We start from the raw sequence: 16,503 nt of genomic DNA on the forward strand, positions 1-16,503 counted from the left end.
AGAGCACTGAACAGGGTTCAGAGGCAAACGTGGTCGAATCAGAGGCTCGTGAAGCTGGGAGCAGGACCAGGGTGACTGCAGGCACTGGTGTTTCCTTCTTGTGCTTCTTTGCCATTGAAGAGCAGTACGTGCTGGACAAGCAGAGGTCTGGGCATGAGACAGGACAACGTGACAGGAAGAAATGTAAATGTAAGGAAATTCTACCTGCTAAGTTTCTAAGCTACAGCTCTCCCTTTCCCCTCTAACACACTTTATTTAATGTCCTAGGCTACTAAATATTCTTGGAAAACTTCCATGACATCATACATTGTCACACTTGGATTCTTGTTAGAAGCCAAGCTTCTCCTGCATAAGCAGTTGATAAATCCGTCCAGTGCCTCCAGAATATTCCAACATCCTCCTTTGTTCTCATAACCACCAGCAGCAGGGAGAGGTTGAGCTAGTGACCTTGTTGACCCCGCTGGCTCCAAGCCTTAATGAGAAGGAAGGTGGGTCTTATTAAGCGTTTGGAGAGAAACGCGACCCAAGGTAGAGGGGAAACCACACTGGGCGGAAAGGAGGTGGAGGGAACTCCTGGGCGTGGGAATGTCGCGGACAATGGAAAGGCCCCGAAGCTTCTCTTGAGGGAACAGAGCTGGGAAAGCTGAGGCAGGCGCGTTTCCTGAGCAGAAAGGAACCGCGTGTTTATTCTGAAGGGGACGTGACTTCCATCGTGCCCGGCGGCCTGCCCACGTGTGGGGCTTTATCTGATGGGACCAGGACTCGGCGAGCTCTCGCAGTGCTCCGCCTGATTCGGGGCACGCGCCCACCTGCAGCCACCCCTGGACCCGAGAGAGGGCAGCGGGGCCAGGAGGCTCTCCGTGCTCTGGCTGCTGGGCTGCTCTTCAGCTGGTCTGTTCTCTCTGGTAAAGTAGGCTTGCGTGTTCTCACTGGTCCCTGTTACGGGCTGAATGTTTGTGTTCTCCCATGGGTTGAAGCCCTAACGCTCAGGTGGTGGCGTTTGGAGATGGGGCCTTTGGAAGGTAATTAGATTTAGATCAGGGCAGGAGGTGGGCCCCTCGTGGTGGGATTAGTGGTCTTATAAGAGGAAGAGGGAAAGGTTGTGTGCATTTACAGCGTGAAAGCAGCTGTCTGCAGGCCAGGAAGAGGGCTGTCACCAGGAACCGAATCTGCTGGCACCTTGACCCACAACTTCTAGTCTCCAGAACAGTGAGAAACAAATGTCTGTCATTTCAGCCCGGCAGTCTGTGGTGTTTTAGTTACAGCTGAGACAGTCCCCTTTTGTGTGACAACCTAGAATTTAATGAGTGCAGTTCGAAGACCCAGAAATGTTTTCTACAAGGGAAGAACAGGCTGTGATACATATAAGTGTACTTTTTTTTTTTTTTTGGCTGCACCACGCACCCTGTAGGATCCTAGTTCCCCAAGCAGGGATCAAACTTGGGCCCCATCTGTGTAAGCGCTGAGTCCCAACCACTAAACCGCCAGGGAAGTCCCTATAGTTTTTAAAAGCTCTCTCAGGCTGCTGTGTGGGGTAGAGGCTGGGGAGGATGCTAGGAAGATGGTGGCATGAGAAGGACGGTAGCTGTGGGGGTGACGGGAAGTGGCCTGGCTTGAGATGTATCTTTGAGGTAACACTTACTCGACTTGCTGACAGTGTCAGGTGTGGGAAAGACAGCTGTCTTCCACCCGAGAGTCCGGAGTAACTGGGTAGATGTGGGAAGATGAGGGGAAGGGCGGGTAGGGGAGGAGTGGGCAGACCCAGGGCCCCCTCAGGAGCTGCGTGGTTCAGGTGCTTGTTTGCTGGCCGTCAGCGACGTACAGCCGGAACGGAAAACTCGGGGCTGGGCGAGACCCTGTGCGGGGAGGGGAAGGGTTAACCCAGTGGGGGCTTGCGGTTCAGAGAAGCATCAGTTCAGGAAGGAGGAGGAGAATCAGGAGAGGTCAGTGGCACGGAAGCTTAGAGAAAGCTGTGAAAAGGCCACGGACAAACCGCCTCGAATACCACTGGGAGAGCCAATGAAAGGAAAACATGACCGACCCCTGGATTTGGCAAGAAAAAGCAAGACATGGCAAGAAAAGAGCAGCTTCCACAAGGAACAGGCTGAAGGACCAAGCGGGGAGGGCTAAGCAGAAAAGCAGCAGAAGAGGCGGCAGCTGGATGAGGGTCAAGACTGAGGGAGTGCCTGTCTTATTTTTAGGACGGGTGAGAGCCTGCTGCAGCCCCATGGGGAGAAGGCGAAAGATGGTTGCAGGAATGCACAAGAACCCACGGGACCCAGAGGACAGGGGGCACAGGAGTCAGGGGAAGGAGCACGAACACCTCCACTTCCACGGAGGGGCGTGCGCGCGCAGGCGCTGGAGGACCTGCTGGCCACAGACAAGCCTGACGGCCCGCCTTTCGCAGGGAAGTGTGAAGATGAGGCCGTGGCTGGGAGGGGAAAGAAGGAAGGGAGCAGCCGCCACAGTGCTGACTGTGCGGGAAGCGGGGTGGGGGAGAGGCTCAGAGTGTGGTGCTCTGTGGTGCCTGTTCTCAGACCTGCTTGGGCTGGGGCGCAGCTGGGCCACCGCCCAGCTCGCATTAAAGACGTGCTCACTTCCTGTCGGCTGGGAAGTCCTACCATCCCAGCAGGGTCTGGAGCTGCTAGCAGAGGGCCAGGATATTTTTATACACTTCATACATCTCAACAATACAGACCAAGTTTAAAGGAATGAATGATTTTTTGATTCACAAGCCAATAAAAAGAAGACCCATGATTTAGATAAGAATTTATTTTCAGGACTACGTGTTTACTATAGATTAAAATTTAATATAATTTAATTCACATACAAAGACAACTTCGGAGGACTGACTACCTGGATGCACTGTGGTCTGGGCTCAGGTGGAGTACCTGAGGACATGACCCCCTCAGGCCTGAGCAGACACCAACTTGCTCATACCAAAGAAATAGGACTTCTCTCTTTCGCTCATAACTTCAAAATGTAGTGGCCTCCTACAGAAATTGCACTCGGCTGAGGAATGTGGCTTGAGTTCCAGCCCAACGCGCTTCCACGTGGCCAGCAGATTCTCTGTGAGGAGAAACAGTTTTTTAAAAATTAAAGGCAGTACATACCCAAGACAAACAGAAACATATGCTCCCAACAAAAACTTGCACACAAATGTTCACAGCAGCACTGTTTCCATCATAGTCAAAAAATGGAAATAACGCCAACGTCTGTCAAGTGATGGATAAACAAAATTATTTGGTAATAAAAAGAAACAAAGCGCTGATTCGAGCTACAACATGGATGAACCTTGAAAACACTATGCTGTGAAAGAAGCCAGGCATAAAGGCCATAGACTGTGAGATTCCACTTCCATAAACTGTAACATATAGGCAGAAAGTGGAGCAGGGCTGATGGCTGACAGGGGCTGGCGCTGGGGAGTGACTGCTAAGGGGAGTGCGGTTTCTCTCTGAGGTGGTGAAAACGTTCTGGAATCAGAGAGTGGTGATGGTTGCACAATATTACCTAAAAATCACTGAATGACATACTTTGAAAGGGTGGAATTTGTGACATGGGAATTCTATCTTAATAGGCTATTAAAAAAAAAAAATAGAGAAACAAAACCCAACTCTGGCTTTGCTTTAATATGCCTTGAGGGGAGACGCTGCTCCCACTTGGCTCCACTGCGTGGAACTGAGCGTTCCTAGCAGGGCGGCCCTGAAGGCTCCAGGCAGGGGAACCACCTTGGGTGAGGGTGGGGGCTCAGGAGGGCAACACACCTTTGAGGCGGAGGCAACCACGAGCAGCCGGTTCCGTCTCTGCCTTTAGGTGGATGCGGGGAGGAAGGACTGGGTTTTACGGAACGAAGAGAACATAAGATGCTGAACGACGACTCTCATCAAAAGGGGTTAGGGGTGGAGTTGGTTCAGAGAAGAGAGGGGCGTGCAGAGCCGAGCTCTGGAGGCCCGAGGACACTCGGGCCTTCAGAGGCATCTCTCCTGCGGCAGCCGTGACCGGGCGTCCCTGAATCACAGGGACAGGGGCGTGGGACCAGTGCGTGGGTCAGCAGCCCCCCTCAGCGTGTCCCGAATGACGGCACCCTCCACACGTGAAAGCAAACAGCTAAATGTCTTTTACAGATTTGTACCATCTGAGAACATTCTTGACTACTTGGAAAAAGAAGAGACGAACCTGAATGCTTCTGAAAGGCTTCAGTTACAAACACTGCAAAGACAGCTTCAGGCCACCCTGCCACGAGGCGCCGGCGGCTCCCTGGCTACTCACCCAGGAAGTAGCTCATCATCTGTGGCGTGTGGTGGGGCGTGGGGGCGATGCGCAGCAGCTCCTCCCCCCGGGGCACCGTGGGGTAATTGATCGCTTGGACGTAGAGGTTATGTCTGCTCATCAGCATATCACAGACCTCCGTGTTTTTAGCAGCGTCTGCGACCTAAGTTTGGTGATAACAGAAGGTAAGGCCAGAACCGGACGGACTACCCCTCAGCAGAGACGAGTGACACGTGTGCCCACGTGGCTTGGGCTCGGGCTGCATATGCAGGCCTGGCAGGGAGGTAAAGTGCTGCCCAGACACCCGCAACTTAAAGGGTCCTGTGTCGTTCACTACAGATCAGAGACCTGAAACCACATTAGAAGTAAATTCACACCGATCTCCCACCCAGGCTCCAAATGGCGAAAGTGGGAGCCTCTGGGACCCTAGCATGATGGTCGTTGGACCTATGCACCCTGGGGATAAGGCAGCTTTGGTTATACCTGCTCCACTACTCAGACGAATTCAACTGTGACAGCAACAGGGCTACCCTTTGTAGCGGGCAGAGCAAGACCCATTTCAAAATTAAATGAATAGAAAGCCATACTTGAAAGCTAGCCAAGCTCAGGCTTCCAGAGCTTTCCAGATACAAGCTCTGTGTTTACCCTGTCAAGGCCAGTGCTCTGCTGGGTTCGAACACTTCCTTCTCACTGTGAAGTCAACCAAAGGCGGAAACACAGCCGAGGGCCACTGGCTACAGTCCCTCGCCCTGGCAGTCGCCCTGTCCCAGCCCAACTTCAGGAAGATGTGAACCACAGCATCTCCCATCAAGTGCGGAGGCCCCGCTCCCAGCGAGTCCAGTCACGACAGGTCATTACCCGGACAGGGATGATGTGACTGGGGCAGTGGACGACCGGGAGGCCGGCATCCATCAGCATCTGCCGCATGAGCTTGACGTTGCGCTGGTGCTGGCGGCGAAGCCCCCGGCCCTCTTCGCTCTTCAGGATCCGCACAGACTCCAGCGCTCCGGCCAGCAGCATGGGCGGCAGGGAGGTGGTGAAGATGAAGCCCGCCGCGTAGGACCGGATAGTGTCGATCAGGGAACTCGTGCTGGCGATGTACCCTCCAACACAGCCAAAGGCTTTGCCTGGGAGGAGACAGGCTCATTTACTACAGCAACTGCCCTACGCGTGCACGGCCAGGCGCTGCAGAGCCTCAGAGCACTCACTCTTCTCTTTCTCTTCTTTATCTGCCCTAAGACTCAAATCAAGGGACATACGCCCATTTCCGAATGGAAAAAGCTGAGAACGTCATGAAAGGATCTCGTCCAAAGTCACGTGGCCGAGCTGGTGTCTAACCAGAGTCAAAGCGCAGGTCTCCAGACCGGCGGCTGGTGCCTGAGCCCCAAGTGCCCCCTCCCCTCCCACCCAAGCCGGCCATATCCCCCTCCCCTGCGCCGCACCTGCTCCGGGACAGGGTCTGGGCAGGTGCTCCCTGTGAGCGCTACCCTTGAGGCCGGAAGGTCACCCAGCTAAGACAGTAACTGTTTTGGCAGGACTGGTACTGATTCCTACTTAAGTAATCACAAAACTCTGACAAACAGTGTTTGCTGGGTAAATATGAAAACTTAGATCCTGTTCGGGTTCACTCAGGGCCAGTATCCTTTTCCAGTTCATGTCAAGTTGCCTTGTGTAATTGGTATCTCAGGTTTCACGATTAGCAGCTCCAGAAGAGCCCTCCTCACTCTCAGCATACGCTCTGTAATGAACATTCCTGCTTGAACCCCACGCGTCGCTGGGTTGGTATAAGCTCTTACAGTGGAAAATTTCTCTTTTCCCTTTTCACCTCGCAGTGACCATACCTTCAAAGAGCCCATGTCATGAGAGCTCTTTACAAGAAAAGGGCTCCTGGGATGAGCACACGTGAACCAGCGCTTTCCTCTCGGCAGGGCTCTGCCCTGTGAGGCCTCAGGTTCTCCCGGTCTGCGTAACATTCTCATACCCCTCGACAGTGCTTGAAGGATGCTCTTTTCTGTCTGCTCTTCCTTTACCAAGTGCAGGCTGTAAAGTGGCATTTTACCTAACCACTACATGGTCTCCAACTGCCTTACTAACTTGTGAAATCCTCAAATTTGTACAGTTTACATTTTCACCTCACAGAGAGAATGTCTACAGTAATTGTTTGTATATAGTTCATTTCTCTTCAAACTGCGATGGCTTCTACTGTTATCTCCATCATACGGATGAGGAAACTGAGGCACAGAGAAGGCAACCATCACCCCAAGGTCACACAGCAGATGAGTTACGCAGGCAAGATTTGCACCCAGCAGGTAGCATGGCTATGGAGTCTGGAAGAGTCTGGAGTTGCTCCAAGAGACACTGCCTCTCAACTAGGAGGAGCAGAGGAAATACAAAGTAGCTGGGTGAACCGGAATGTTCCCACGCAGTAAGCACAGAGCTCAGCGCTTCACAACACAGTGCCTGAACCTGCAGCTCTAGGAGAACAGCACTAAAATTCTTTTCAATTTTTTTAATATAAGGGAACAATGTGACACACAGTGACACACAGAGACTAAAGGCTGTTGCCATGGCGTATATCTAGAGCCAAAACTATCTTGGAATGAGCTCAGATGGCAACAAATGGTACCTCTGTCATGTCAGCCTGTGAGATTTACTTTGATTCTGGGGGCCATGACTCAAGTGATTCTGCTAAGCTGTGCCACCACTCACTGGGAAAAACTCACACAAAAAAGTGACCCAGGTTTTAGATGCTATCAGATCATCTCCTCACCTGACCTGTTAGACCAGTAGTGCTTGGCGTTATTAGGAGAATGTAATTTTAGTGCAGATTATAGACTGTGCACAGTATACATACCAAGTGTTCCAGAAATGATGTCCATTTTTGGCATAACTCCATCCCGATCACCAATCCCTCCGCCTTGAGCCCCATACAGCCCCACTGCGTGGACCTCATCCACGAAAGTGATTGCTCCAAACTCATGCGCCACGTCACACAGCTCTTCCAGTGGGCACACTGCCCCTGAAGAGAGACCACAGACCACGCTGAAGCACTTGCTATTTCACGAATTTCTGTTTTGGTAAGAGTTAGAACAAAACAACTTACGTTCTAAGATATTTTTAATATGGGGGAACCGATTAACTTGCCCCAGTCTCTGGATTACCTTGGGGTTTGGAGCCTAGTAAAAGCCACAGTAGAATATCTACATTCACCCACATCTATACAGTGTCCCCCAGCTACAAAATCCTGGCAGAAAGTGAAGAAAAAAAAAAAAGAAACTACAAAAATGAAATAAACATCATGCTTTTAGGAAGTTCAGGCCTTGTTTTCATTTAAGATTTCAGATTGGCCTCTATCTAGACTTACCATCCATTGAGTGGACAGTTTCAAAGGCGACAATCTTAGGGACGGTGGGGTCAGACCTCTGCAGCAGTTCTCGGAGGTGGCTGATGTCATTGTGGCGGTAGACGTACTTTGGCACTCGGCTGTTCCGAATCCCCTGGATCATGGAGGCGTGGTTCCCGGCATCAGAGTAAATCTCACAGCCTAACAAGACAAAAATGCTACTTATTGCCATCTGCACCAAAGACACATTATTTCCTCAACAGCCAAGGACAACAGACTTTGACCTGAAAATGCTGCTTTGCCCAGTAGGAAAAAGACCCTGCATGCCAGTTTCTTCCTGGCAAAATAACCAGTGCTTCTCCTCTGAGAAGGCCCACAGCTGTAAACCCGGTGCCACACAATTAATCTGCTTTTAAATCTGGCTGTCTCAATCCAAGCTCAATCAAAAGATAACTACAGGTGATTAAGAGGACTCCCCAAAGGATCTTCTTAGAATACAAAGCACGCTGGAAGCAATTAGCTTAAGGACAAGACCTGCAAATCTGATTCTTCACTGTTATCATGTTCTACTGTAATTTATAATGTACAGTCAACACTTTACGTTCAATTCAAGAACAAATGCTCCCAGTTACTACCGTGACGCTTGAGTGGTTTTGGTAAGCCTTCGTTTTTGTCAATATTCCTGTTACCACTAAGAAACCCAGAAAACTCTAAGGTGCCCACCACAGGCTTCCTACCTGGCATCATCTTAGCCAGAGTGAAGAGGGTTGAGTCGTTGGCCACAAAGCACGAGGAAAACAAGAGTGCTGCATCTTTCCCATGGAGGTCAGCCAGCTCCTGCTCCAGGTCCACGTGGAATTTACTAGTTCCAGAAATATTTCTAGTACCCCCTGCTCCAGTGCCATGCTGTTTCAAAGTGTCTCTTTAAAAAAAAAACAAAAAAAAAACAAAATAAATCTCATGGTTCTGAACATGATGTGAACAATTCCTCCCTCCAGGATCCAGGAGACTAAAGCTGATGTTGATGTAGTTCCTCTCGCCCTGTGAACCCGGGGCCCGAAGTTTCAACCCCTTCCTCTCTAGCCTGGGCGGGAGAAGGCCTCAGCACCAGGGCGACGATGCCTCTAGGCAACATCAACAGCAAGTGTTCATTTAACAGACTTAGTTGAGTTTTAGTTAATTTACTGAGGCTGCTTTTCACTGACAAACATCTTTCTCTAATAACACGACCTCAGGCTCTAGAGGGACATCGTGGATGGTGGTTACTTAAACCCTCTGCAAACCAGTCCCATAACGTGAGGCTATCTCTTATTACCAAACCTTGAATTGGGCTCTCTCTAGCAAGCCTCCTTGGAGAGTTTGGCCAGTAACTCTCTCAAGTGTTCCTAGCCATGGAAAACCTCCTGAAGGACATGAACAACAGGCTCTACTATCCTTTTCTTTTTTAAAAAATATTTATTTGGTTGTGCCAGGTCTTAGTTGTGGCTCGAGGGCTCCTTAGTTGCGGCATGTGAACTCTTAGTTGTGGCATGCACGTGGGATCTAGTTCCCTGACCAGGGATTGAACCCGGGCCCCCTGCATTGCCTGTGGAATCTTAACCACTGTGCTACCAGGGAAGTCCCTCTACCATCCCTCTTAATGTCTTCTTTTTTTTTAATCTTTTTAAAATTTTATTTTTTATTTACTGGCTGTGGTTTATTGCTGTGCGCGGGCTTTCTGTAGTTGCGGAGAGCGGGGGCTACTCTTCATTGCAGTGCGCAGGCTTACTGTGGTGGCTTCTCTTGTTACGGAACATGGGCTCTAGGTGAGTGGGCTTCAGTAGTTGAGGCATGTGGGCTTCAGTAGTTACAGCACTTGGGCTCAGTAGTTGTGGCTTGCAGGCTCTAGAGTGCAGGCTCAGTAGTTGTGACACACAGGCTTAGTTGCTCCGCGGCATGTGGGATCTTCCCAGACCAGGGCTCAAACCCGTGTGCCCTGCATTGGCAGGCAGATTCTTAACCAAAGCACCACCAAAGAAGCCCAACTCTTAATGTCTTTTTGGAGTAGCTTTTTCTCCAGTGCTGCTCGATGTGTATTTCTCCATCCACAGCCACAAGTCAGAATGCTTCTATGCAAGACAGCGTGGTGTAAAAGGGGCCCTTGCTTGTGGAGCAGTAGTGAGTGGACATGCATAGTCAATGAGCCCATAAACTTAAATTATCCCTCACACACAAAGGGGCTCCACCAACTACTTACACATTAGAATTTCTCTAAAAGTAACCAGTACGTATTTTTAAAGGCAAAGAACATTTTGCTATGGTACACTTTCAGCTGCTGAATATTCCCTCCATAAAAGATCCAATTCCTATAAATCATCAATGTCTTGCTAAATCATGCCAGTGGTATCTGAAAACTGAAAGCTACTCACATGACAGCTCCACACACCCGTGGGTGGCGACTCATTCCTAGGTAGTCATTGCTACACCAGACGGACACCTGCTTTTTGGTGATGAGAGAGTCCGAATAGTCATCCGCCATGGGGAAGAACTGCGCCCTCCGGTTCACAGTTTTGAAAACTCGATAGGTATGGTCATTTTTTTTCTCATCAATTTTCTTCTCAAAGAAACGATCATACTGAAAAGTGGAAACAGCTAAAAACCAAAAAAAGATGGTACAGTCTGATGGTTAAAAAGCACATCTAGGCTTTGGTGTACACCTAGGTTACAATCCCAGCTTGGTCACTTGGGAGTGGGGAGATTCTGGGCAAACTAACAAAGTACTCATTTGGGCAAGTTCCTTGACGTCCTCCTCTTGAGACTGTGTATGTCTCAAATGACACTGTATGTTTCAAGAATTTAGCACAACCCCCATGAGCAGACAGCAGGTGTTAAGAGAGGAGGCAGGCTATCAATAGGATTGGCATTCACTGTAGCCAAGAGCACCTACTTGCATCAAGCAAGGGATGGGGCTTTTAATCCACACCTCACCATGCAACTGTACGTTTAATATGATGTATGTTTAAGTTATAAACTCTCCTGCATCAGGCAAATAATGAGGAGACTCACATTTTGGCAAGTTATCTTGAAGAAGGTGGGACACTCCTTCTGGTCGTTGCTTTCGCACGATATCCTGAAAGCTCTTCAGCAATCCACTCAGCTCGCCTCCGTCCGTCTTCACACTAATCACACCGGGATTCACTGAGGTTTGGGCAACCTCTGTAACAAAAGTAACAAGAGGCAAAGGGGACACATGTTCTATTCTGAGTCCACAATACCTTCCAGACATATTGTCAAAAATGGCTTACTGCCTAGTTCACAAAAATAGCCCATCATAACCAAAGTGAGTGTATGAAGCTTCTCTTCTTTAGTTACTGTTTGGTTTTGTTTTCAGATCTACCAGCCAGCTTTGAGTAACATTAAAGTCCAAAGCTTTTTTTGTTCCTGGCTGGTTGGCATGCCTTCCCTACCGCACTCCCCAACCCTAATTGAGACAACTTTCTTCACAGAAAACAATTCCAGCCATGTGTATCATTTCTGCTGGGGAGGATTTCTGGGGACCTTGTGTGTTCCATGGATACAGCCACAAATGGAATTAAGGTTGCCACCCAACGACCACCACTAAGACACACAACTGGGGAGTCCTAAGACCAGCACTTAAGGCAGTAACACTTCTTTACCTTTTATCCCACCAGATGGCGGGAAAGAAACAAAGGCTGACTGGTAACAGTTTATGCCTGCAGGGTATTTTTAGAAATTAAGGAATTTCTGTAAAAGCTGGCCACATCCTACACACCCCCCCAGAGAAGAAACTCCCGCATTTTGCCATATGGTCCTATGACTATCCTGATGACCTTCCTCCTTGGCCCTAAAAGAGGAAGGTGCTGACACAAATACTACCCTAATAGTCGTTCACATACAAATCTGAGGGTCCGAAAGAGCCAAAGGACTTCTTGGCTCTTCTGAGAAGGTTCATGTCATCCGTTTACCTTCCCTCACGGCATGTATTTCCTGCACATCCTCCTGGAGCTCTAGGCTGGCTTTGCGGAAGACACTGCTGCCTCCCTGGCTCATCTGGGCAGCCAGGAAAGGGCATTTGCTCGCACTGCCCTGGCTCGTGGCAAGGGAGGGGTGTCCAGACGGAAGCTGCGTGCCACCTGGAGTCTGCTGGGACGCATCGGGAGCCTGCTGCGCCGGGGCTTTGGCAGTTTTGTCCTCTGAGGGGGGGAAACGGAAAAACTGAAGTGTCAGATCTGGCTGCACGGTCCACAGAAGCCCACTTGTTTCTTTCTCTTGTTGCCTCAAAGACAAACTTTATACTTACTCCACCCCATGTTCCAAACTGGTTTATTCTTATTAGGTTCTGCTAAATCAGCTGTGAATGTTCCTGTGAAGAGTTAACTGGCACAGTTCATGTACCTCTCGAACTCACAGTGCTTCTCACTTATAAATCCCCAAAGTAGTATGTTCTAGTTCTAAACACCCCAGAATTCTTGAGTTGGATTATTTGCAGTAAATCTACCCCAAGTACATGCAGCATATTTCATGACAGAACACACTCGTGAAGGTAACCGGAAGAGGTCATACAGTTTTTTCTCTGCTAATATTGTATAAACAGATTCTTGACAAAAAAAGCTTGCTGTTGCTTAGCATATAAACTATCGGTTTTCTCTAAATGCCTCCAAGAAGTTCATGACAATGCAGCAGGCTGGTAATTAAGCTTCCAGACTTCCTTTCCCCTTGAGCAAATGCATTCATCTTCCTTCTAGAGAAGTCTTTCTTCATCATTCTGGAATACTCCTGTGAGTCATAGGCTAGGCTCTCCTACAACTTGGGTAGTGTCTCAATACAGTCTGTATTAAAATCATCTATAAAGGAAAATAAAAAAATTGCTTTTGGGAATTCCCCAGCAGTCCAGTGGTTAGAACTCTGCCCTTACATTGCAGGGGGGATGGGTTCAATCCTTGGTCAGGGAACTAAGATCCCACATGCCGGGTGGCAAAAAAATAACATTAAAAAAAATTGCTTTTAAGTTCATTTCATTCACTATAAAAGTCAGTAAATACATATTCATTGTAGGAAGTCTAGAAAAATAAAGAGTTCTATTATTCAAAACATAATCACTGCAGACAACTTGGTATCTTTCTTTTCCCGCAGGTTTAGAAAGCGTTTTACTTATTCTGTATGCGCTTGTCTATTCTGCCCTGTTCATTATAAGGATCTAGGTAAGCTGGTAAATAGCTTGTGAATATGATTTGTGATGGACGCATGGCAGTCTATCAAGTGGACAAGTCACATTTTACTCAACCAGGAATAGAAGAGGAATCTACTGCTAAGGACAGAAGAGTAAGAAGATTTTGATTGTCCAGTAAAAAAAACATAACTAACTCCTGAACAATGGTAAAAAGGAAAAGAAATCCTAGAAAGGATTAAATCCTTTCTACTAAAAGAAAAAAACATTCTTTTCTTACAAATCCCCATTCAGAGAACACACCTAACAGAGCCTATAAGGTAAATTATTCCCTAGAATTAAGTGGAATCTGAAAAGCCTTATTCTCTCCTGGCAAAAACAGACCAAAACTAAATCTCTGATCTCTTTATTAAAAGCAACATTTAAAAATTCACATACAAAATAAAGATACATTTATTAAGGGAATTCCCTGGTGGTCCAGTGATTAGGACTCAGCACTTCCACTGCAGGGGGCCCGGGCTGGATCCCTAGTTGGGTAACTAAGATCCCTCAAGCCGGGCAAAAAAAAAAAAAAAAAAAAAAAAAGGATACATGTGTTAAAAAAATCCCTACTTTAACAAATTCTGTATGATTCCATTTGCCTGAGGTTTCTAGAGTAGTCAAATTCATAGAAAGTAGAATAATGTGAATAATGTTTGCCAGGGTCTGGGGGAGGAGGCTGAGGAGTTAGGATTTAGTTGGCACAGAGTTTCAGTTTGGGACAATGAAGAGTTCTGGACATTGGATGGTGGTGATGGCTGCAGAGCAATATGAATGTACTTAATACCACTGCACACTTAAAAACGGTTGAGATGGTTTTATGTTATGCATTTTGCCACAGTAAAAAAATAATTTAAAAAAGAGAAAGAAACCATCCTTGCATTTAGTTGGAGTTGTGTGACTAGTTCTGGCCAACAGATGTTGTGTGTTGCTTCCTGGCTAAAATACCCAAGAGCTGGTGGGGCCGAGTATTTGATGATACTAGCAAATTGCATCATTTTTTGGGTGTGTAAACGGTAATGTGATGGTACTTTTTAGACAGAACTCTTAAGGACTTCCCTGGCGGTTAAGACTTGATGCTTCCACTGCAGGGGGTGTGGGTTTGCTCTCTGGGTAGGGAACTAGGATCCCGCATGCGGTGATGCAGCGCGCCCCTCGCCACCACCACCACCAAAAAGAAAGAAAGAACTCATATCTTTTAAAAGTACATACTGATATTTACAGAGGAAATTTCTGGAATCAGTTTCAAGTTAGTCCAGTGGGAGCAGACAGGGTGAATGAGGACACAAGCAAAGCAAAATTGGCCCTGGATTGATTATTGTTCACAATTGAAATTTACTATTATGAGTTACTTTGAGACCCTCTCACTTTCCCCTTACGCAACAGTGACCCAAAAGCCACCTATTTCAGAGGTAAAGCTGTAGGACAGCAGAGTGTGGAGCCCAGGCCACTGCTCAGAAGAGAACTGCCCTGATGATCCAAAGTGGACCCTGTGTGAACAAGACAGAAATCTTTATGTGTTAAGCCCTGAGATTTGGGAGTTGCTTGATACCTCAGTGTACCCTAACCTAACTGAAAAATACACAGGTAGAGTTGACTTTAAAGATGGTTTAGCCTGGAATAGCCTATATGGTCTGGAGCCAGACAGAGAGATAAGGTATAAGATAAATGACTGCATAAGAAATTCGCAGGAATTTAGGAAGGCATAGCACAGAGAAAGCAACTGAGGGCAAAAGGCACAGGTCAGGCAACATAGCAAAGGCAAGGGAAAAAAAAGTCACAACTTTAAAAGCTACAAGCTTCTACATTCCAACTTTATGTAACTTTACGTAAAGATTCCAACTTTACGTTTACATGAATGAGGCACTGACAACAAACTTCAACACTGACATGCAATCCACAAGGTGGAATGCTGGCCACTGTTTCACCTTTAAAGATGTAAAAACTGAAAGTGCCTACTTTGTGGGATTAGGATGACAATTCCATGAGAGAATCTATGCAAAGAACTGAGCCTGGCACACAGTAACCCCCTCGGATAGCGTGACCCTCATCAGCACTGTGCATGAGAAAACCGCGTCCAGGATCTTGTAACGAATGCAAACATCACCACCCTCTACTGCATTACTAAGGACACTTACTCTCGTTGGCCGGAGGGGTTTCTTTGACCTGCTGGCAGAGTACTGCTGAAGTGGACAGGGCCCGAGGGGCTGGCTTGGCCCCAACTTCCATCATCTTAGGACAGTTTTGGGCATAGAACAATAGAGATTTGCCTGCCTTCTGCAGAAAGGCCTGAGGCACACGGGATAAGAATGGGCAGCGGCGAACAACAGTCTCCATGTCCCGGAGGTACACTGATCCTGTACAAAGATGAGAAGTGACACCAACACTTGTTAATAATCACACAAATACCACTCCCAGGTCCCTGGGTTCAGGTGTCACCTGAAGTTTACAGCAAGGGGACCCTGGGATACTAACGAGTCTCACTCAAAAATGCCTAAGGACAGCGCTGATGAGGGATTCAACTAAGAAGTGGTGACCACACTCTACCCAGATCACCACCTTCTTCATTCCCCAGCTCTGTACAAAGGCACCTGCAAAGCAACTTTACCAAATACAGTAAATACTGACGATTAATAACCTAGGGGGTGGGTCATGAGGGACAAGTCAGGAGCAGGTTTGGGAGGTCAGAGGCTCCTTGAGGAAGATACGCAGGGCAGAGAAGACACCTTGGCAGGTGAAGAAGTGAGGCCACGGAAGAAGCCACTGTCATCCAGCCAGGTAGAGAGGGCTCTTAGGGATCCCGATCTTTTCCGGGTTCCCACACTCCCAAACCCCAAGAAGGCATCCAGTCCGGCCACGGGTTCCTGAGGACAGGACTTCCCCCGAGGTCATGCCCCTACAGCTCCGGGAACTGGGCATAACTGAGAACGCAGAGGGCATAAAGAAGGCCAGGGATACGAGGGGAAGCGCCGCCGGGGCTAAGTGGGAAGAGGCAAGGGCTAAAATATGAGGGCCTTGGCGGTGCTCCTGCGCAGGGGAGGTCAGAGGCTACCCGCGGGGTCGAGGGCTCGAGAATAGCGGGAGGTGTCTAAGCAGGGAATTCGAAAACCGTCAGTTAACCGGGGAATGGCGGGAGGAGACCGATAAGGCAGAAGATCGGGCATGTGAAAGCTGACCCCGCGGCGGCGGGTGGTTGGGGCGGTGGGGGATGGGGTCCCAACGGCCGGGGCAGCGGGGCGCAGGCCGGCAGGACACGCGGGGGTTGTCCCGGGCCGCGCCGCATCCAGAGCGCGGAGCCCTCACCTGCGCGGGCAACTCGGCGGAGGTGGCGGCGGCGGCGGCGGCGGCGGGTACCCAAGCAGAAGGGTCGAGACAAACCGTTGCCCTCGTCCGCACGAGAATCCTCAGGCCGCGAACCCCGTCGTCCTAATATACACCGAAATAGACAGCTGCGCATGCGCCATGGGCACGGGCTGCCTCCGCGCAGGCGCGCCTCGGAGCGCTCCGGTAGTCTGAAGGGCAGGGCGGGGCATAGAGGCCCGTCTCCTCGGGCTGTGCTGGTGGGCGGGACCACGGCTTACGGGGACTGCCTGCTGGGAGGCCGAAGTACACGGCTGTGGACGCATGACTTAATCCTGCATCGTCTTGCCGATTCCCCTAACTACCCCTATGCTTCAGCAACCTT

General features: G+C 49.0%; 1 protein-coding gene across 1 annotated transcript; it reads right to left on the minus strand.

The window, feature by feature from the left end:
* Positions 1 to 2,752: 2,752 nt before the first annotated feature.
* ALAS1 (5'-aminolevulinate synthase 1) lies at positions 2,753 to 16,275 on the minus strand. The gene is made up of 11 exons (XM_057704761.1): positions 16,122 to 16,275; positions 14,957 to 15,175; positions 11,578 to 11,805; positions 10,658 to 10,807; positions 10,021 to 10,243; positions 8,350 to 8,534; positions 7,634 to 7,813; positions 7,124 to 7,288; positions 5,128 to 5,396; positions 4,270 to 4,432; positions 2,753 to 3,069 (listed from the first exon to the last, which is right to left on the minus strand). The coding sequence occupies exons 1-11, from the start codon at positions 16,273 to 16,275 to the stop codon at positions 2,909 to 2,911; spliced, it is 2,097 nt and encodes a 698-aa protein (XP_057560744.1). The 3' UTR covers positions 2,753 to 2,908.
* Positions 16,276 to 16,503: the final 228 nt, after the last annotated feature.

This window comes from Hippopotamus amphibius, chromosome 13 (assembly GCF_030028045.1).
Source record: "Hippopotamus amphibius kiboko isolate mHipAmp2 chromosome 13, mHipAmp2.hap2, whole genome shotgun sequence".
NCBI lineage: Eukaryota > Metazoa > Chordata > Mammalia > Artiodactyla > Hippopotamidae > Hippopotamus > Hippopotamus amphibius.